The following is a 21,470-nucleotide window of genomic DNA, read 5'->3' on the forward strand; positions in this document are numbered from 1 at the left end:
TCGCGGAAGATAAGATTGTCCTGGGTCGCCGGGACGACGTGTGCTCCTCCTGGAAGTCGATCCACCTACCAACATCGTTCATCCTCCTACGTGACAACCTTGCGAAAATGCTCGGAGATCCGGTAACGAAAGCACGACTGCAGCAGGTTCTTTTTATAGCCGTTCTTGAAAACAGCCTCATACATACATACTCGTATTTTGAAAAAGAAGAATGTTAACTTTCTTGAAAGTTACGCGAACGCTGCGAATCTGATAGAAAGACGATTAGCGATCTCAGCTGAGAGAGAGCGATGTTCAGTTACCGTCATCGAACAATTGCCGGGCAATTTATTTTTTGCTCGCAAATCATTTTGCCCATTAGCCCGCGTAGGACGATGTATGGCGGAGGGCGGAGGGCGGAGGGCGGAGGGCGGAGGGCAAGAGGGACAGGTCTCGGAACGAGCAGGCTAGGCGGCAGCAAAGGTGGCCAGGAGACGCTTCGAAGGAAGGGTAATCCTTCTGCTGATGTGTGTTACGAGGTCCACCCGCCCGCGCACTCATCATCACCGAGATAATGGAGTGGGCGGTACACGGGGCAGAGATGTTGGACGGTTCGGGGCCCAGCAACAAAAACCGCCACTCAACGACCCTGCCCTCGACTTGCACGACCATAAAATCATCCTAGTTCTCTACCACCCCGCCTCTTCTCTCTTTCTCCAACCTCTTTCCACTTGGTCCTGCGAACCTAACGAACGACCAGACAGGCGATCGCGTGCAAAACCTTCTCTTGCCTCCTGATCTCTCCCGATGACAAGCTCCACCGGACTCCTCCTCTTTTCTTTCTTTCTTTCTTTCTTTCTTTCTTTCTTTCTTTCTTTCTTTCTTTCATTTATTTATTTCTTTCTCTCCTTCTATTCTTCCTTTCAGTTTCATCTTTTATTTCTAGTCCTTATCTCTACGTTCGATAATAGACCTCCTGTCACTGTTGCTTCAAGGGCTTATAGGGTATGTATCAGAAAAGAGGAACGCGTCTCCCTATCTGTTCGCGAAGAGTGTCTCCTCGGAGCGGAGGGTGCAACCCTCGACGTTCGATTCTCGAATGTTCATTGGCTCGAAAATTTTAATAACCCGAGCAACGATAGGTCGAAAGAGTACGCATGTCCAGTAGAGTGTCACCAGAGAGGCGACACATACCCACGATGACACACTATTCCTCTTTCCCTCTCTCGTGCTACACCCTGTGAGTGAACTCCCGATTCATCGTGTCCCCGAGCAGGGAGGACCTAGCCTGGATCCTGTCGAGGGTTTCGCGCAAGCGCTTTTCCTCTTGAAGCTTCAACAGCTTCTCTATACTCTTTACTCCTTCGAAATACACCCCGATCCCTCTCTCCAACAACTTGGAGAACGTCTATGACCTGGCCAACTCTTGTCCTTCCACCCACGGACCAAGTGACGTTAGAAAGCGTTAAGAGAAATAGGAAGATTGTTCGCTTTCTTTTTTTCTAACATCAAGTACCTAACCTGCATTACACTTTGTCGGGTGGTTGTTAGCTTAAAGAGCATAATTTATTAAAATCGCGAATTTAATTGTCAGCCTAATACAGAAAGAATATTTAAGGGAAAAAGGTTGGTTAAAAAAATAGAAATACAAAAGGATGGTAAAGGAGAAGTGGTAAAGAAATTGAAGATAAAGAAGAGAATAAAGTAACGCGAGGAGTCTGTAAGGGTAGAAAAGGTGGGAGGAAGATGAAGATGAGGCGGAGGACGGATGAGGTGACCCGGGAGAGAGGTACTCGACCAAGTCCAACGTAGTCTCTTGGATCGATACGAACGGCGCGGGCTGTGTCCCCGTCTGCCATTGGTCATAGCAAAACCTAGACGTGCCCGGTTTTCTCCTTTCCTCTCTTCTACCCTCTTGTCCTCTTCGCCCTCTTCCGGCCAGCCACCCCTTCGACTCTATCTATGTATATACCAGTCGACCTAGCCAACCTCGTTTCACCCTCTTCTCCCTTTAACTCCAGTCAGCTTTATCCTTTCTCTTCCTTCCGCCGTTCCTTCCTTTCTCTTTTTCTATTTTCCTTTTTCCTACCTCCTCTCTACCCTCTACCCTCTTCTACCCTCATCTCGATTTTACTATCTTTTTTTCTTCTTCCCTTTTTGCGCGCCACGTCTCCGCGTCGCTGGTGCCGAACTAGTATCGACTGTGGCTGCAATCGTTGATACCGATCAGATATTTTCTCCTTCCTATCCTTAAAGAAGGAATATCATACGCGATAGCCTAGTTACCAAGAGGAATCACGTTCAGTCGCGTTCACCGGTTTCTTCGCGATACCATGAACGTCGTGCCGGTCGACTCGCAGCCTGACGATGAACAAAAGAAAAGCAGCGCGACTTAACATATTAGCGTTAATTAAGGCAATTATGTCTCCGCGTAGCGAGCATGAGACTGTGTCCGCTCTCTTGTGCTCGACTCATCCATATTCAAAAGTCGTTTCCGACCGGAGCTGCACGCCCCGTCTTCGTAACCAACAACCTGCTAGTCTGTTCGCCTTTCCACTTATTCTACTCGTTGACAGTCATCGTGGGACTGTCCTCTCTTCGTCGTTAAGCATCGAGGTCTTTTCGTTACTTTAATTACCGTTTAGAAGGAAGTCGTCGAGTTTGATCTCGATTTCGATGGTAGATTGTACCTAAATGAAATTTTAATGAAATAATTTTGTAGAGTTGGTAATAAATCCATAAGCAAACGTCGAGCTCTCATCCGGCTGATTCGAATCCGCGCCGCGATGCACCGCGACGACATCGTTCGAGGGTACCGAGGCGTGGCAAAGGGTAAAGGAAGCGACTAGCCCATACCGAGGACGATTCTTCTTCTTCTTTTGCTGCTGCTTCTTCTTCGGGGTGCTTCGAACCGCGTTCGAGAATGCAGATACATAAATTCATGAGCGGAGTAACAACCGGTGACGCCAGGCTAGCTTCCGTGCCGCGGCAATCGTATTCATGAACCGACACGGTAATTAGGGACACTAGCTCGCCTCGCAGCCGGAAGTCGCCTCGAGGATCCTCCCTGCCTGCGCCGCGTGGAACACCACCACCGCCGGAAATACTTATGCATTCCGTTCGTTTCGTAAGAAAACGCGAGCACTCGGAATCGGCCAACGACTACGACTTTGCGACCGTCTCACTCGGAAGAGAGTTCGATAAACTCTCCTGATGTCGCGAACGCGAGAACGCGAGAACGCGAGAACGCGAGAACGCGAGAACGCGAGAACACCAGAACACGAGAACACGAACCTGCCAACACCGGAACCTATGGGAATATAAAAAGTTGATTCGATGATAAATTCGACGATCCTTCTCTCTGTTATAATCCTTTGATACCGCTCTGTCAGAAAATAAAGCATCGAAAGGACGATAATCAAGACTTTTGCTGCACTTCCATTTTCAACAGTAGGTAGGTAGGTAGGTAGGTAGGTAGGAATGCTTTCGCGATTACATCGAGTCAATCTTCGTGGAAAGGTTCCCCGGAGATATGGTAGCTGGTTGAAACAACGCGAATATCCAATTTAATCCGACGAATCGTTTCTGTCCCGTTACCCAGTCTCGGGTAAGAGGTTTTTAATTCGATAACGGAGGCGCGTCGCGTCGCGTCCGTTCGTTTAGAAGGCGAATAATCGTGGGACGCGAGCTTTGCCACGGAACAAGACGGGCACAAGTACGATGGGATATTATAAATACATATAGGTGGAAGCCAATTATTCGTGCGGCTGACCCTGAAGGCAATGATAACTGCGGGCGGCGCATCATTTTCACCACCGCGCGCCACTACGTAACTTTGCCAGCCTTATAATGAAGATACATATAACCGACTTGACTGCCGAGACATCTTTACGTTCGAGAATGCGCGCCTTGTTACTTGCTTCTGATGCCGAAACACCATGGATACGTGTATACGCTTACCATCGCGTCGTCGTCCTTCTTCTTAGCATTTCGATGTCTTTCTATGATGTTCAAACAGCTTCGTTTAAACGTTTCGAAAACTCGAGTCCTCTTCGAACAATGATCACCATTCATTCATTCATTCATTCATTCCTTCTTCTTCTTTCGCTCTTGTTTAAACAAAAAAGTCCTCGGTTTTTCGAATGAAATTGACGGTATAATTTACTATTCGTTTCAACAAACGACGCGACGGACAAATATTGAACTTGATCTTTTTTCCGTTTTATTTATAATACAGCAAGACGCGTAATTATTATAGGATCGTGTGCAACGACTGGCCAGCGAGAGTTACGCGGGATCAGTTTTCCAAAGACAATTATTTAACTCGTCAATATTGAACAGCGTTCAATTAGAAGCGAATGGAAATGAACACCACGAATCGTTTCGTGTCTCCCCAATGCTGATACAGCGATACCACCCGTTCGCTTTTATACACTGTACCTACATATATCCCCATACGCCATACAACGCGGCTGCAATCCGTAAATGAAAATCTGTCGGCTCGACCTCGTCGAACAACGGTGCACCCATGAGATATCGAATAACATTTATTCGTCCAAGGGATCCACCCTGAAACGGTGGTTTTTTCTTTCTTTTTTCATCTCTGCGTCGGCATTTTATTTCGCTGGAATTCGTTCGCGTCGCGACAGTACACATATTGGATAACTGTCGAAATTCCAGCGATGTGCAATTTTTCAGAGTTCTTCTTTTGCTTCGTTCCCGGTGTTCTTACACCGGCCAACAACCTGGCCTGACGGCTGCGCGTAAAATTGGCCGGAACGCATTTTTCCATTAGGCCGGTACCCGAGCCACGTTACAAATTATAGGTGTACCTACTCTTATTGGAGAGTCCGATGAAACGAGGGAACCGATATGTGCACTTGGCGTTATCCTCCCTCCGTTGCGGCTCCAGCGACGCTCGAGAACATCCTGTTTCCTTTAGCGCGGGGGAAATCGCGACGAAATGAAATTCGTGACAATCCGTTTCCGTTTGAGAAAATCGTAAATTACATCTCGCATTACGCGCTCCCATACGAAAGAGGAACGCGATTGAATTAGACGGCGCGCAATCTGTCACGGATGCAATGAAATCACTTAGAGCCGACGTAAATGTCGCTGTTAAATTACATTTAATGCCGTACACCGTCGTCCACGAGCTGTGTAATCGATGACCGAGCAAGAGCCGAGAATCACCTCGTGGTGATTCCGTGGAAAAGCGGCAAATGCGATTTTAATGTCAAGCGAGTCGCGGCTTTAGGCAACGTATTTTCCACGGGCGTGTCTTTAACGACCCGTCTCGATGCCCCACGGCTACCTTTACCATTTTCTAACGTTATATTCGCTCGTTGCTCGTGCTTTCCTCTGTTCACCGCTACTCTACGGCACATCTATTATAAATATCAGGTGACCCAGGCCAACAGCCGAGTCGCAGAACGCGAGGTCCACTTTCAGACAGAATTCTACAGTTCCGTTCTCTTGCTATCCCTTCAAAGTGGCTTAACTACCGCCTCGTTCAACGTATTACTCGCAACGTGGAATCAACTGCGAGTTTAGAAAGAGAATAATTCGAATATACAAGATGAACGAAATCATTTTCACAGAATAATCAAGATTCAAATTTCATTTCTATCCTAATTAAAAGAGAGTTGGTCTTCTGCCCATCATTCCCCATCGTAACATCATTAATCCATTGACCAACCACCCTAGGAAACATAAAAAGAGCAGGAGGGTTTTCGATGTAGATTGCAACTCCATCGACCCACGCCTAATTTCGTGGCTCACCGTTGTTTATTGTCGAATCCTTTTAGCCGAGAACAAGGTACATTGCTCGTAAGAAGTTCCATCGGGAAAGCAGCCGCGCCGCGCCGAGGCGTCCAAGAAAAAAAAAAGAGACGAAAAGAATCTCGTCGTTAACGCGACCGAGAACCCCCTTAACGACGATGCTCGTATTTTCTTCCTAGGATCGTTATCGTTTTAATGCGTCGACTACCCTTAAATCAGAGTCGCGGTTTAACACGACTCGGCTTCTCGCTTACCGCGTCTTACAAGGAAATCATATTTTCATTTCGTGTCATTAACGGATTACGCGTTGTAAAAAGGAAAGTCTCGTTATTTTAGGGGTGGTTTATTAATCGTAAAAAAAAGAATCTCGTTGTGTGTTACAGAAGGTTCAGAGAAACACAGTGGCCGATGAACAGGACGGTCAGGGAACAGCACGCCTTATCGCAGGTAAGTGTATCTAATTACCTGTGCCGTTTACGTCAACGATTTGCAGTGATTTACGGCGAAATTGTACCGGCGCGGCGCGGCGCGGCGACCTTCGTCCGGAGAGCACAGGTTCCGGGAGTGGTTCTGGCACGGGCGAGCAGACGGCTGAACAGGGAGAAAAGAGAGAAGGAGAACGAATCAGCTAAGCGATCCGCGGCTAAAAAACACTAAAGGATTCGGTCATTTATCACGGCACCGCTGGCCCTGGGGCAACACGGCAATGAAATGGGGAGAAGTATAATCCGTTGGACAGACTAATCGCGAACTAACTATCCACATATTATCTACAATAATTCCATGCCAAAGAGTGAGGGCAAACTACACGGGTACGGTCAAAGTTTGAAAATTCCTCCAGACCACCCTAGGAATCAAACTCTAACCGAGTCGAGAAAAAATATTTTTCTCCTTTGAAAAAGAAAAAAGAGAAATATCCGCTGCAACACAAAACAAACGATAAATTCAATTTTTTTTTTTTTTTCCTATTTTTTTACTTATTGTTAGTCCAATTTCATAATTCCTGACACGCGTGTACATCGGTGTGCGCGCCATTTTTTTGGTATTTTTTTCTTTTTGTTCTTTTTTTTTTTTGGATAAAGAAAGGCTGGAATATTCCAACGGCTATCAATTCGAGCTGGGATCAATTTACAGAATGTACACGTTGTGTTTTGGTCAGCGAGATATTTTTGCAGGCTGTGGTTTGCGCTAGCTGGCCGCGTAAATATACCGCGCCGGTCTGCTGCAATTTTGAGGCCTGTCGCGCGTAAATAAAGTGAACTCGAGCGTGGAAATTAATTAGTGTACCGACGGGGTAAAGTATAGGGAAAATTCACCGGCATCGCCATTTAATTGACAAACAAATTTCATTGGCAGTTCCACGAATACCGTGTGTAGTAATCCCTTCTCTCTAATTACTACTCGATTATTCGATCGTAAACGGGTTTGCTTGGTCGTTGCAACCAATCACTCTTTCTCTACTAATTTTTTCATTAACCTCTTTTTTTCTCTTTAATCTGATGGAGTTACTTTTCGTGTAAAGAGGACAATCGGGGACATATGGAGGACCATTACAGGACTACGCGTTAGGGTACACATATAACGCCTTCAAATTACAGTGTGGCCAACGTCCATCCATCACGAGTGGGCCCATGAGAGACCCACGGTCCCTGTGTAACGCCCCAACGTTTAAGTCATTAGCAATTTCCTGCGCCACGACTATTTTCAGGCCCAAATTCCATATGGTCCGATAATGTCCGATAATACGACCGAGCAACAGATTGGAGAAAGGAGAAATCTTTCTCTTGTTTCCTCGACATTAAAAATATCCAATTTAATTTTCATTTCAAAGTAGTCTATGCAGTGTCATAGGATTAACATCTTACAATAATTACTCTAATATTCTGGAATTCTAGCTAAGCTTTTATTCCATCAAATACTTACTACCCCTCTTATCTTATTTTCTTTTTTCATTTTAGTACTTTCTTTTGTCTAATTGTTCAACGGAAATATTTACACTGCACAAATTGTCAAAAATTTCAATAACTTACATATTCATTTAACGCGAATTTATCGACGCGACAGGTGAAACGGTTTGAAAAAGGAGGTGATAGTTGCACCAGGTGGCAGTAGCGCACGGAACACCTGTGCATTATCGGTCACTACAGATCCAACAAACTGAACGTACCCTTGTAATACTCGAGGGGTCATGATTTTGAGAGGTCCCAGGCACCCCCAGGTGAGGGTATAAAAAAACATTTTAATATAAATTATCATTATACGCTTCAGGTGAGAGAACGAATACCCAGACGAAAATAGCTTCCACACAAACGTCTATTGACTTCGCGCAGACAAATGAGAAAAACTTGCAAATAACCGAAGCAATAAGCAACGTGTATCGATCTTCGTCATGCGTTTGTTTCGAACGAAAAAGATCTACTGAATTTCGTGGTGTCGATGAAGAACCTGCGCCTCAATGGCTAATCGAAGAAGCTCTTAACAGGGGATCAGTAAATAAATTTATTCTGACGCTTCGAAAATAGAAATAAATTGCACGACTAATATAAATTTTCCATTTTTTTTTTCTTTTTTCCCTCTTTTTTTTTTTTTTTTTTTTTTTTGTTCGTCACGAAACATCGACCGCGGAATCGAATCAGCGCAGCGAACGATGGACAAAGGGGAAAATATCGTCGAGCAAGGAGATCGAGTGAGTTTGTAGAGAATAAAAGCCATGGCAGGCGTTTTTTAATCGAAAAAAGCTTTGGTGATTTTTTTCCATCCTGTCAGAAATCCTACAGGAAAATTTGCTCGTGAAAATATGCCTGAAATTAATGTAGCTGGATTAATGAAATTTCTGACAGGAACGTAGATGTATTATAACTGTGGTACAAAATAAAATCGATTTCTTCGAATGGAATTTATCAAGCTATTCGATATAAAATTCTTGACACACGTAATCGTAACAGTATCGCCCGAAGCGCGACGAAAATTTCATTCAACGAGTTTTAAATTCGTAACAAATATAACATTTCCCGCGTCAAATGTGATATTGACACGATACTTTTTTTAGTTAAATTTTTTATTTTTTATTAACGAAATATAATATTTCAGGTACCAGAAAATCATTTCGAAGCTTGAATCACGGCTTGCTCAAATAAAAGAGGATCTTGAAGAAGCTTTACAATCGAAATCTCTCGTGAAAGAGAAGTATAAAAGGTCAGAAAAGTTCACGAAAGCTTAAATTCAAATAAATTTTGTTATAAATTATATTCATTGGATAGATCATTGGAGAATATAAAGATGAAAGCTCGAGAAGAAAGCGAAATGCTGCAAGAAAAAATCGTACAAATTTGTACGTCTGTCTTGGAAAAGTTTGGTCCGAGCACCATAGTTGACAAAAGAAAAAGTAATTATCAAATCAAGTGCCGTGGTCGTTTAAAATACCATGAGAAGATTTCGAGTAAATTACATAAAAAGGTATATGTATAGAAGTTTTTGTTCAGGAAATAACGTGATAACGAATTTTATGTTATGTTTATGTTATGTTATGTTATGTTATGTTATGTTATGTACCTATTATACGAAAAACTCGTTTCATTCGTTCGAATATTGTCAGCTGCGGATGGCAGTGGTGAGATCGAACAAATTGAAACGTGAATTGACAGCTGCGAGGAAAGCGTTGAAAAACAAATCAGAGATGTACGAATCGATCAGCAAATGCTTCGACGAATTGAAACGAGATATGGACACCACCGAGATGAATTTGAACAATCTGATATCGGAAAATCTTTCGTTAAGAAAGAAGATAGACGACACGAGGGATTGGTTGGCGGAACGTAACGCGGAAAAAGTACATCATGCTTCGAATCATCTTCGAGATGCTCAGAAAAATCGAGAATTGTCGAATTTGAAGAAGAAACTGGACGAAGACAAAGCGACGATCGATCAACTTCGAAACAGGTGATTGAAAGAAGGTTGTTTGATTGATCGAATGGCATTTATTTAATTATTATTGTGAAATTCCGACGATCCACATAGGTTAATGAGATCAGAATCAGCGAATACCAATAAGGGATTTTTATTAAACAGCTACAAAAGTCAACTAACTGATTTGAACCAAGAAAAGAATCGACTCGTTTCGAAGATAAACAGCTTGGAGAACGAGATCAGTGTTGTTCGAAACAATAATTCACAATTAAAAGCAAAAGTAAAAACTAATTTTCTTTTTTTTCCTAACTATCCCTTTTTATCGTCGCTTGATCGTCGTTTTTAGATTTCAATTTTAAATAATGAAAAGGTTAAGTTACATTCCGATAACAAGAAATCAAAGACTGACATTACTGAAAAGGTAAAAATATGAAAGATTAAAAATTTATTAAGTTTTAGCAATAGGAATTTATTTATAGATAAAAACGCAGACGGTACAGCAAGAAAGTGAAATTATTACAGCCAAGTACGAAGAAACCATTAATTCTATGAAAATAAAGATCACAGCTATTTCAAATGAAAATTTAGAGTACTCGAAAGCGATAAAAGTAAGTTACTTTTATTAACGTTAAATAAGACATAACATAATTGAGAGCTTCTTTTTCTTACAAGGAATTTTTAAGAAAAATTCACAATCGAAGAAAATACGAATCGCATAGAAATTCAAATGAAAACGAAAACGAAAGCGAGGCGAGTGAAAGGGAAGCTCACGAAACAGCTTGCAATATCTTAAATATGACACCGGAAGAACTATCTGGCCTTATTAATGGAAAAACGTTTAATTCGGTAATTTTTTGTTAATAATTGATATTCCAATGTTGTTAATATTCATTTTTCAAAAGTGCAGATCAATCCCTGGATAGTCGAATTGAATCGTATATTATCAGAAAATCATTTCTCTGGAAACCTGTCGAATTTTTTATTTAGAAAGGCAATGAAAAAACTGAGGACGTAACATATCGTTTATTCATGAACAAGATGTACAATACAATATCATCGTTACAAATATAATTGGAAAAATAAATAAAATTCATACTTGCTACAGAGTCAATGTATATCAAAATATGTAGTATAAAAATGATTGAAGAACCTTCACCAGCCCTTGAAATACTTTCTCTTGGCTTTCTGTCGTAAATGAAGTCTCAAAATCTTATCTAAATAGGAATGATTATTCCTATTGATAAAAAAAAATACTTCAACAAGCCCCAGTGAACGCATAAATCCTCAGGAAAGAAGAAAAGACATTCTAATTGATTCAATTGTCGCTCTGCAGTTCGCTGGACCCGGTGGCATCCGGTGCTTTTTGCAGCTGTGCGCTCTGATATCTCTCGTATCCATTACTTTCCCCAAAGATCTTCCTTCCAGGGATTCTCTCGTCATCCTTGACACTGACTTCAGTCCCTATCTGCACCACTGGCCAAGGTAATTTCCCATCGTTTCTCTGACTACCAATTTTTCTATCATTATTCTGATCCAACTGCTCGTTGTTACGCAGGTTCTCCAGGGTCACCTTTCGACGACTCTCCTCTTCAGGGTAAGGATAAGGTCTATCCGCTATACTGGATCGTTTCGAGTAAGAATCGTAACTATCGTATGGATGTCTGTAACGATATCTGGTTGGATCAACGTTCCCTGGGATGCGTTTATAACTTCCGTCCCTGGAGGTAGGTGTCCTGGTACCACCGTCATAAGGTCTGGGATAGTTCCTGAGGTCCACGGGCTTCCTGACGATTTCAGGTAACGTGGCGTAGTAAATGATCCTCTTAGGCTTCGGTGTGGGTCTGCTTCTGCCGTACAAGTCCAGCTCCTCGTCCCTGTACCGGTCGTAGTAGTACGAGTAGTCGTTGGGCAGACGAGTGTAGTAGTCTCTCTCCATCCTGTAACGATCGGGGTAGTAGTAACTGAAGCCACGACGATAGGTCATAGGGTCGTAGTCTCGTTCTCTGACGGCGTTGCGATACCAGGAGTAATCGTAATCGTCGTAATTCCTAGTGACCGGCATGTCTCGAGGTTCACGGTGCTCGTAGCTCCTTCTATGGTGGCTGGTCACAAAGTCTGCTCTCGGTATCGCATAGCCTCTGCTGTTTGCCAACTCTTCGTCGTCTACCGTTTGGATCATTTGATCCAAGCTACTGCGACGAGGAAATTCGATGGACAGAGGTTGAGTGGACCAAGAATCTGACGAACTGAGACGCGCCTCTCGTACATTCTTATTAGTGGAGATTTCTTCCAGATTGGTCTCGTTATCTGCGTCACGACGCATCCTGGACACGATTTTCTTCGTACCTTCTAGGATTTCCTTATTATTCGGTTGCAAAACAGTCATCATAATACCTGTGCGGATGATTTTCTCTTCGATCGCGTCGTCGGGGATGGCGTTTGGTTCGATTTCCTCGGGGTTCGAGCTTTTTCGAACGTTTTCGAAAGGGTTCAGGTGACCAAATCCACTGACAGTGCGAATTTCGAAGGCGGAGGAGTCTGATCTTGGCCAGGATGGATGGTTCCAATAGTCTTTCGCGTATGGGGAAACTTGCCATGCTTCACCGATTCCTGCTGCATCGATCTCCGTTAATAAGAACAGTAGCGAGTATAGTTCGAAGAGGATCAGCCGCATATTTGTCTGAAATCAAGTAGACATGGAATTAAATATTAATAATTTTGTTAACAGAGTAGGAGGGGAGTGAAAAAAAAATATTCAGCAAAACGTTTAATGACCGTTCCGTGCCGGTAAACGCGCGGTCAGATAAAATCGTCACCGTCTATAGAAGCAGCCAGTCCGATTCCCCATAACAAATATAATTTCCCACTCGTTTCCGCGGTATTATGTCTGGTTCCGGGCAACACATAGATCCGGTCGCGTGATTGTTCACTCGACTACATTTAACGTTGCATCCACCTATGAAATCGAACCAGAATTCAACTTGACCATACTTGAACAGAAAGTTCAACGACATTTCGAAAATATTCTTTCCGAGGAACGTCCTCAAATTACTTTAGAGATGTTAGAACGTCTCTGCGTAGCGGAACAAATCTTTAGCAGGAAGAAGATCTCCTCCTCCGTTAGCATCGCGCAGTTACGTTTGCTGTTTTACAGTTACCAACTGTTCACAAACCGCTTTGTTTTGCGACTGTACATATTTCGGTTCTTTCTTTCTTTCTTAATTGCTGACCTGGCGAACAGATCTACGAGATGAAAACAAGTAACGGACTACGCTACGATCTAGAGTACCATTGGCACATCGTGATCATGATACGCGTTATAATGATTTACCATCGGAATTATTAAATATTTATTGTTCGTATAAAAGAAAAATTCGTTAAAAATTACCGGCTATGAAAATCAATAAATCAGAAGAAAGAGCTATAAAACTGTAAATTAATTCAGTCCCATTTCTAATTTCAAAAGAAATGAAAAAGTGAGCGATGGCAAATGAGTTAAAATACCTGGATGCGGTGGAATTTGTAATCCTATGAAAATTTATGAGATAGTAAGGAGAAAATTATAGTTAAATTTAAAATATAATTAAGGATCTACCTGTATTTCCACAGTCTATCCACAGCTTTGAAGTGTCGTTGACTGTCCGGCGCTACTACGATTACTACGCTCCAAGAACTACGGCTTCCCGGTTTACCCCGGCTTCGTATCTGCATACCGTACTGTTGTCGCCAGCTAAAACACGCTTACCCCTCTACCTGCGGGCTTAACTTTCCTTCTCAATTGGTCGTCGTTTGTAACTGTAATTCTTCTAGCAAAAGAAGAATACTAAATGGCTTCCTTTAAGAGAATCGAACTTTTACAGAACCATACAATCTTTTTTTCAATTTGTCAAATCAATTATGAATCGATAAAGTAAATTCAACTTTTATGTTACCTTAGTTTAAACTACCTAGAAAAATTTTAAAATATATTCTAAATACGAAAGAATAAAATCACGAGATAAAGATCTCCTCCAAAAGGATTTTTGAAAATATATAAAGAGCAGACTTTGTTCTACACTAATGAACAATCGTTTTCACTTTGCACCTCTACACAGAAGTTTACAGAATACAATAAAAGCGGAATAGAGAGCATAGTCTAAAAATAGAACAGCGTTGAATAAATTGTGAACGACATAATACACGATGACACTGTCATGCACTGCGGTGCATAAATTAGGGTAGATTCAAACGTATGTACATAAAGTATAGAGTACCATCAAAATATTATAATCCTATTTTCGGGCCTCGCATCGACCACCCTCCCAAGTCATTTATTATTTTATCCCTCTTCATGGGCCTCGGCTCAACTTTCTCTGTTATTTATTATTCTTTTGTCTATAAGGGCCTCGCGAGGCCCAACCATTCGTCACTGCATCCCTTACATGTCTGCATCCTTAACATCCCTGTATCCCTTATATCACTACATTCCCTATATTCCTACATCTTGTATATGCCGGCATTCCTTATACCTCGGCATCCCTTACATCACTGCACCCTTTACATTTCTGTATCCCTTACACTCCTCAATTCTCCCCGCATCTCTTATATCCTTTCAACCCTTATAATAAATCCATAACAAATAAATAACAAGTAAAGTCTCGTGACAAATAATTTTAAATTTAAATTTAAATTTTTGTAACATTTAGTTCCTTTTTTTACCGCCAGAGGACGCTGATTCGACATCGAAATTTTAGTTCACATTTTTGCCGCCAGAGGGCCAGAAATTGGGCGCGATTTAGTTCCTTTTTTCGCCACCAGAGGGCGCTGATTCGACATCGACATTTTAGTTCACATTTTTGCCGCTAGGGGGCCAGAAATCGAGCGTGATTTAGTTCCTTTTTTCGCCACCAGAGGGCGCTGATTCGACATTGAAATTTTAGTCCACATTTTTGCCGCCAGAGGGCCAGAAATTGGGCGTGATTTGGTTCCTTTTTTCGCCACCAGAGTGCGCTGATTCGACATCGAAATTTTAGTTCACATTTTTGCCGCCAGGGGGCCAGAAATTGAGCGTGGTTTAGTTCCCTTTTTCGCCACCAGAGGGCGCTGATTCGACATCGCCGTTTTAGTTCACATTTTTGCCGCTAGGGGGCGCTGTTTTTCGAAATTTACTAACTTACCTTTACTTACCTTTACTTACCTTTACTCGAAGCAGTCTTTTTAATATATTTATTATAAGGGATGCAGAGATGTAAGGAATGTAGGAATGAAAGGAATATAGAAATGAAAAGAATGTAGGGATGTAAGGGATGAAGCGATGTAAGGAATGTAAGGATGAAAAGAATGTAGGGATGAAAAGAATGTGGGGATGATAAGAATGCAGGGATGTAAGGGATGCAAAGATGTAACGGAACGAGGATGTAAAGGAATTCCGTAGGGGTCCGGGGCTGGGGCCCCGGTCTCCACCGCACGCGGCCCAAGAAGTGCCGGCGTCGGGCGTGGCCCCCGATGTCGGTGGAGTTTGGCACATGGCGGAGAGTCAAAGGGCCCTCCCTGCCGCCCTAGTGCAGGCCACCGTGGTGGTTTTAGTGGGTAAAAATCCCACACTACCTCCGGCCTCTCCCCCAGGGGGCTGAAGGTGTCTTTCTGAAGATTTCCACCACGTTAAAAAAAAAAAAAAAAAAAAAAAAAAAAAGAGTTATTTAAGGGTTGCAGGAATGTAAGGAACGCTGGGACGGAAGGAATGCAAAGATGTAAGAGATACTGAGATGGTCTTGGCCTATAATGAGGGATAAAATTATATAAATAACTGGAAGAAGTAAAATAAATGGGGTCCTCGGCTGAGACACAGAAGAGGGATATAATCATAAATGTTATTCTCCTTCGATGAGCTTATTTAATAAGCAAAAAAAATAAACGAAGTAAATTAAATAAATTCTGGGAAAAAATTATACTGGTTGTGCCCTCTTCATACGGACCTGATATTATCCAGGGGGGTTAGGGACCCCTCTGCGCCAATGGCGCCCACTGCGTACGGACCTGATATCATATTGGGGTATTAAGGACCCCGAGACGCCGGTGATTATCTTTGCATACCAATAATATAGCATCCGGGGTGCCAGGGACCCCGAAGCACCAGTGACTATCCCTGCATACCGACATATCATCTTGGGGTGTCAGGAACCCCGAAGCACCGATGACGCTGTGTTCAATCAACATATTGGCATCCGGGGTGTCAGGGACCCCGAAGTACCGCTGACACTGTTTGCATACCGACATTTTGGCATCCGGGGTATCAGGGACCCCGAAGTACCGCTGACACTGCATACCGACATTTTGGCATCCGGGGTATCAGGGACCCCGAAGTACCGCTAACACTGTTTGCGCACCGACATTTCGTCTAACGGGGTATCAGGGACCCCGAAGTACCGGTGACACTGCATACCGGCATTTTGGCATCCGGGGTGTCAGGGACCCCGAAGCACCGATGATACTGCTTACCTACACTACGGCATTCGGGGTACCTGAGACCCCGAGGTACCGGTGACGCTGCATATCGATAAAATGTCACCGGGGTGTCAGGGACCCCGTAGCAAATAGCGAAATATAAGACCTAAAAACGAACAAATCGTTAAACTCACTTGTTCGGAATAGTGATGGGTTTGAGCGGATCTAGCGAAATATAAGAACGAAAAACGAACAAATCGTGAAACTCACTTGTTCGGGATAGTGATGGGTTCGAACGGATCTAGCGAAATATAAGACCTAAAAACGAACAAATCGTGAAATTCACTTGTTCGGAATAGTGATGGGTACGACAATTATTTATTATAAAACAAACTTGTAAATAATTAAGAAATCATTCACTCACAAACAATGAAAATGATATATTTATAAATCACAAAAATGATATATTTCCAATCAATTACAGTTATCAATTATCACAAAATCTGTTTATTATGAAACATTACTAAAAGGTTTCGGCTCGCATCATGATTGAAATAAAATTGTTAATTACAAAAGAACTAATTTGTCACAAACGTTAAAAATAGACTCACAATTTAGACTTACAGACGAAATACACTAAGAAAAATTAAAAATAATCATATTTGGTTATTCTAATCTCTTCGGGGTGTCTGGGACCCCGTAAATTATGATCCCTCGAAAGCAAAGACATGTCCAGCCTCGTTTAATGTGTAATCACTCGTATAGGTTAGTAACTCCGAGGTTATTAAGCATGTGAATTAATGTTGTTATAATATTTAAACAACTTACAAGCTAATCTAATCATGCTGTTGAATTGATGTATGTAAATATTCCAAGCGATTTATTATTTATATTCGTAAATATATAAAGCATCTCGATTGAGGATTGAATAGTAGAAAGATGGCAGAAGAGGGTAAGAAGATTTCTTTTGGTTTTGTAAAATCTATTAAGAAGCCTGTGTTAAAGAGTACTGTACCTCAAGAAGAAAAAAAGGTTGATTACATTGAATGTCTTGACGAGAAGGGTATTAAAGTAATAGGGTAAGTTAAAAAGAAATCTTTTAAACGAATGTATAAATTTAACCTAACCTATAAAGGCTACTAATATTTGTTTTCTATATTATAGAGAAGAGAAAAAGAAAGATGAACCCCTTGTTATTCCATTGCTAGGTTCAAAAACATGGCATGATAGAATTATTAATAAAATTGATGCTGATATTTTTGAACCTAAGACAAAGGAGGAACCAACAGATGATAGCGCCAAGCAGGAGGGAAAGGTTGATGTACCTAATGGCAGTTTATTGCCACAGATTTCAGTGAAAGAAGAAGTAATAGAGAATGATGAAAATAAAGCTGTTACTTTAGAAGAACAAGCAGCTAAAGAAATCATTGAAGATCTCAACTCTAAGGAAAAGGAACAACAAAGCGAAACAAAAACATTGACTTTATCTTTAACAGATGATCCATCATTAAGAGGCACAGAGCAGGTATTTTTTTTTTACTATTTCAGACATACATGTTTATACATTATATGTCTATGTGCTACTAATAAATATTCTATTATTGTTTTAGTCTACATTAGAAGACTATGATAAAATTCCTGTTGATGCTTTTGGATTAGCAATGTTAAGAGGAATGGGATGGCAACCTGGCAAGGGAATTGGTAAAAATGAGAAGTATGAATTTTATTTTCTGTGAGATTTAAGCATCGCTTACTATAATTACTTGATTTGATACATTGTTATTGTTAACATTCTAGAGTAGTATCAGCTGTTATACCTGAATTACGTCCGAAAGGTATGGGCCTAGGAGCAGACAAAGTGACATTACAAAAGAAAAATACAGATTCTAAGAAGCAGGAGGAAGAACTTAAAATTGAAAAAGGGACTTTCGTGAAAATCATAGCTGGGAAACAAAGCAATAACTATGGGCAAATAGAGGGATTTGACGAGGACGCTGGAAGGCTGATAATAAAACTAGCTCTTGGAGGGAATATTATTTCTGTAAATGAATTCATGGTGCAACCTGTAACTAAATCCGAATATTCAAAAAACTCGAAAGTTCTAAGTTAGTATAAATAATTAGTTTTTCATGAGGGGATTTTTAAAAACAAAAACGTCAACCATATCTCCTTAAGTTAAATAAAACTTAGAAATGTTAAGAGTGGTCTAATTGCTCTAAGTATCATTTTATACATGAGTTTTAAAAGTCCCTGTAATTTTTATAAAAATCACGGTAAATATAGAAATTTTAGCCCTTAGTATTTTATGGCGTTAATTTTAGATGTAAAGAAATACGAAGAATATAAGGATAAAGCATCCACGGAACTAAAGCATAAAACTGTTGAAAAGAAAAAATCAGCTTCTTCTGTATCCTCGGGAGGTTCCGAAGATGATGATAAAAGTAACGTGGGCGATAAGAAGAAGGAAGATATTTCGTGTAATAGAAATAAATATGACAAAAAATCAAAAAGGCGGAAAAGAAAATCAGAATCTGATAGCGGTGACGACGACAGTGATTATGGAAAACGGAGAAGAAGAGGAAGGAGTGCATCTAGTAATAGTGATTCTTACGAATCAAAAAAATCGAAGAAATCAAAGAAGCACAAAAGAAATTCGCCAGAAAGGTCAAGTAAAAAACATAAGAAAAAAGATAAAGAAAGAGAAAAGACGAAAGATAGAAAATCCAGAGATTTTACAGACAAACGGAAACACAAAAAACGAGGAAGATCAAGATCTCGATCATTTAGTAAGCGGTAACATTTCTTGGAAATGGATTCTGCTGTTTTACTTTTGCGACCGACTGTATAATTTTGTTTATATACATTTTGTAATAAAACATATTTTTGCAAAATCAGATTTGTTTCTTATCCTTAATCAAACTGTTCAACCAATAAAATGTTCATTATACTGTATCAAAATAAATAAATATTTAAATCTGACGCGACTTGCTTACGTAATTTTGATATAATACGTGCACCTAACCTTAAAATACATTATGGTCATCGTGAATATCGCTAAACAAGTGCGAACAATGTCCAGTAAGTAATTTATTCGTAATATTAAGATAAAATATGAAAAAAAATGCATTTAATCGTTTTTAACATTCTTTTTAGCATTTCGTTTGGCATTAGTGCAACTTCAGGTTGATGAAATTAAAGTTAAGAATATAGATCGAACAGTTTCGTTCATCTCGGATGCAAAAAAACAAAACGCAGACATTATCGCACTTCCCGAGTGTTTTAATTCACCCTATGGAATACGTAATATTTTTTCTATTTATTTTAATAGCAATTCTCTAAAAAAAGGGCTTTTTATTATATACAAAACATGATAATGAAACAAGCATAACTCGCTATTTATTAATAATTTAACAATTAAAACTTTACTTCCACAGTAAATTACTTATCTTGTTCGCGCTTCAAATAATACTACTGAAGTCATCGAACGCGCCGGAAGTTGTGCTTTGAAAATTCAAATTACTCAGATTTGAAAGCACAATAATGATAATTCAATTTTATGTTTCCATTTCTATAAGTTAACTTATTCGCAAGTGAAAAATAATAATCATTTTTGCGTTTAATAAAGAATTTAAGTCATATTTAAATATACATACATTTATACAGAACATTTTCCAAAGTATGCTGAAAGCATTCCTGATGGCGAAACAAGTGTCGCATTGTCGGAAGCTGCCAAAGAAAATAGCATTTATATAATTGGTGGTACAATACCAGAAAGAGATGGGAATAAACTGTATAATACCTGTACTATATGGGGACCTAATGGAACTTTGATAACGAAGCACAGAAAAGTAAAGTTTCCTTTTAATCTGTAATGACCTCAACATACTATTATAACCACTTCTTTTATTACGATAGGTGCATTTATTTGATATTGACATTCCTAACAAAATTACGTTTCGTGAAAGTGATTCACTCAGTGCTGGTAATTCGTTAACGATGTTCGAAGTGAAGGGCTGCAAAATAGGGATTGGAATTTGCTATGATATTAGATTCGAGGAAATGGCACGCATTTATCGAAATAAAGGTACAGTAGTTGGTGAAACTCGATAAAATAATCTATATGGGATGCGGTACATACACTTATAATTGATATTCGAATTCCATCATATTTCCTGTCTCTCTGGGTCAGGTTGCCAGATGCTAATATATCCAGCGGCATTCAATATGACCACTGGACCAATGCACTGGTCGTTGCTTCAGCGTTCCAGATCAAATGACAATCAATTATACGTCGCTTGTATATCACCGGCTCGTGTACCTTCAGCTGGTTACGTCGCATATGGCCATACGCAATTAACCAACCCTTGGGGGGAGGTTCTTCACGATCTGGAAACTCAAGAGAGCATGGTAGTCGCTGATATAGGTAATTGCCTTAATCCTTTGATAACGAGAGCAATTCCAAATATGCAATTAAGCTAAATAGTGATTAAACAATATTGGGTGCTCGATTTCTGGGATACTTAATTTTCTTAATGTTTCTTTTACAGATTTGAAAGTCGTGAACGAAGTCAGAGCGCAGATTCCTACATTCTTTCAACGACGCACAGATTTGTACGATACTATCTGGAAAAAAGATTGATGCAATTGAAAATTTAATACACTAATTTTATAATTTTACATCGCGCGCGCTTTGAAAAGCATCACTAATGCCATACAGCGGTGGGTATCGAAACTATCGAAACAGAAAATTGTTTTTTTTTTTTATAATATTCTGCAATCCCAACTTAACCCAAATAATAATAATAATAATAATAATAATAATAATATTACAACTTATTTAGTCCATAAAGAGAAGTAGGATAATAAATAAATAGTTAGGAAGCGTGGATCTTGACCCATAAAGAAGGATAAAGTAATTAATAACTGAAAGGGGTGGCCTTGGCCTACAATATACATAACTGGAAAAAGTGAACTAAAAGGGGTCCCCAGAATGGGGATACAATCATAAATGTTATTCCCCTTCGATGAGCTTATTTAATAATGCTTCCGGAAAGAAATTAGAGGACGAGTATCATACTGGTTGTACTTACCCTCTTCATTCGTGTCAGAGATCCCGTTGCGCCAACGACGCCCTCTGGATACCGAGCTGATATCATATGGGGGTGTTAGGGACCCCGCAGCACCGATGACACTCTTTACATACCGACATTATAGCATCTGGGGTGTCGACGTAGTTCAGAGACTTGTTAATAGATGACGCAGAGCATCTTTCTGAGGCGGTTCTTTCGAAAGAGCGCTTTGAAAATAGTCAATAACAATATTATAGATAAGAGTAAGGGTACATAAAATAAAAAAACGTTCACCATGGTCTTGAATATTTT

General features: G+C 40.5%; 4 protein-coding genes and 1 long non-coding RNA gene across 6 annotated transcripts in view; 3 read left to right on the forward strand and 2 right to left on the reverse strand.

Annotated features, from left to right (window-relative positions):
* Positions 1 to 10,836, forward strand: part of LOC117611558 (uncharacterized) — a 28,792-nt gene extending 17,956 nt beyond the window's left edge. Inside the window, exons 2-12 of the mRNA XM_034339523.2 lie at positions 6,144 to 6,207; positions 8,029 to 8,249; positions 8,397 to 8,446; positions 8,851 to 8,955; positions 9,021 to 9,216; positions 9,356 to 9,699; positions 9,778 to 9,946; positions 10,013 to 10,087; positions 10,146 to 10,274; positions 10,339 to 10,512; positions 10,574 to 10,836. Of these exons, the coding sequence (XP_034195414.2) occupies positions 6,144 to 6,207; positions 8,029 to 8,249; positions 8,397 to 8,446; positions 8,851 to 8,955; positions 9,021 to 9,216; positions 9,356 to 9,699; positions 9,778 to 9,946; positions 10,013 to 10,087; positions 10,146 to 10,274; positions 10,339 to 10,512; positions 10,574 to 10,681 (1,635 nt within the window). The 3' untranslated portion in view covers positions 10,682 to 10,836. The remainder of the gene's footprint in view (positions 1 to 6,143; positions 6,208 to 8,028; positions 8,250 to 8,396; positions 8,447 to 8,850; positions 8,956 to 9,020; positions 9,217 to 9,355; positions 9,700 to 9,777; positions 9,947 to 10,012; positions 10,088 to 10,145; positions 10,275 to 10,338; positions 10,513 to 10,573) is intronic.
* Positions 10,742 to 13,762, reverse strand: LOC117611561 (uncharacterized). The gene is made up of 2 exons (XM_034339525.2): positions 13,262 to 13,762; positions 10,742 to 12,346 (listed from the first exon to the last, which is right to left on the reverse strand). The coding sequence occupies exon 2, from the start codon at positions 12,338 to 12,340 to the stop codon at positions 10,982 to 10,984; it is 1,359 nt and encodes a 452-aa protein (XP_034195416.2). The 5' UTR covers positions 12,341 to 12,346; positions 13,262 to 13,762; the 3' UTR covers positions 10,742 to 10,981.
* A 3,062-nt stretch (positions 13,763 to 16,824) lies between these two features.
* On the forward strand, positions 16,825 to 18,886 carry LOC143305789 (G-patch domain and KOW motifs-containing protein-like). 2 transcript variants are annotated; one of them, XM_076690708.1, is made up of 5 exons: positions 16,825 to 17,168; positions 17,254 to 17,614; positions 17,700 to 17,803; positions 17,887 to 18,194; positions 18,411 to 18,886. In XM_076690708.1, exons 1-5 carry the CDS (start codon positions 17,029 to 17,031, stop codon positions 18,884 to 18,886), a joined length of 1,389 nt encoding a protein of 462 aa, XP_076546823.1. In that variant the 5' UTR covers positions 16,825 to 17,028. The 2 variants fall into 2 exon arrangements, with proteins under 2 accessions (XP_076546823.1, XP_076546824.1); XM_076690709.1 differs by having other exon boundaries at positions 18,382 to 18,613.
* A 165-nt stretch (positions 18,887 to 19,051) lies between these two features.
* LOC117610349 (omega-amidase NIT2-like) lies at positions 19,052 to 21,465 on the forward strand. Its single transcript, XM_076690712.1, has 6 exons — positions 19,052 to 19,167; positions 19,243 to 19,389; positions 19,753 to 19,937; positions 20,005 to 20,173; positions 20,279 to 20,512; positions 20,637 to 21,465. The coding sequence occupies exons 1-6, from the start codon at positions 19,125 to 19,127 to the stop codon at positions 20,726 to 20,728; spliced, it is 870 nt and encodes a 289-aa protein (XP_076546827.1). The 5' UTR covers positions 19,052 to 19,124; the 3' UTR covers positions 20,729 to 21,465.
* On the reverse strand, positions 19,676 to 21,227 carry LOC117610355 (uncharacterized). The gene is made up of 4 exons (XR_004582860.2): positions 21,180 to 21,227; positions 20,228 to 20,712; positions 19,889 to 20,102; positions 19,676 to 19,815 (listed from the first exon to the last, which is right to left on the reverse strand). It is a non-coding gene; the product is annotated as an uncharacterized LOC117610355 (long non-coding RNA).
* Positions 21,466 to 21,470: the final 5 nt, after the last annotated feature.

Source organism: Osmia lignaria, chromosome 10, assembly GCF_051020975.1.
Source record: "Osmia lignaria lignaria isolate PbOS001 chromosome 10, iyOsmLign1, whole genome shotgun sequence".
In the NCBI taxonomy this organism is placed as follows: Eukaryota; Metazoa; Arthropoda; class Insecta; order Hymenoptera; family Megachilidae; genus Osmia; species Osmia lignaria.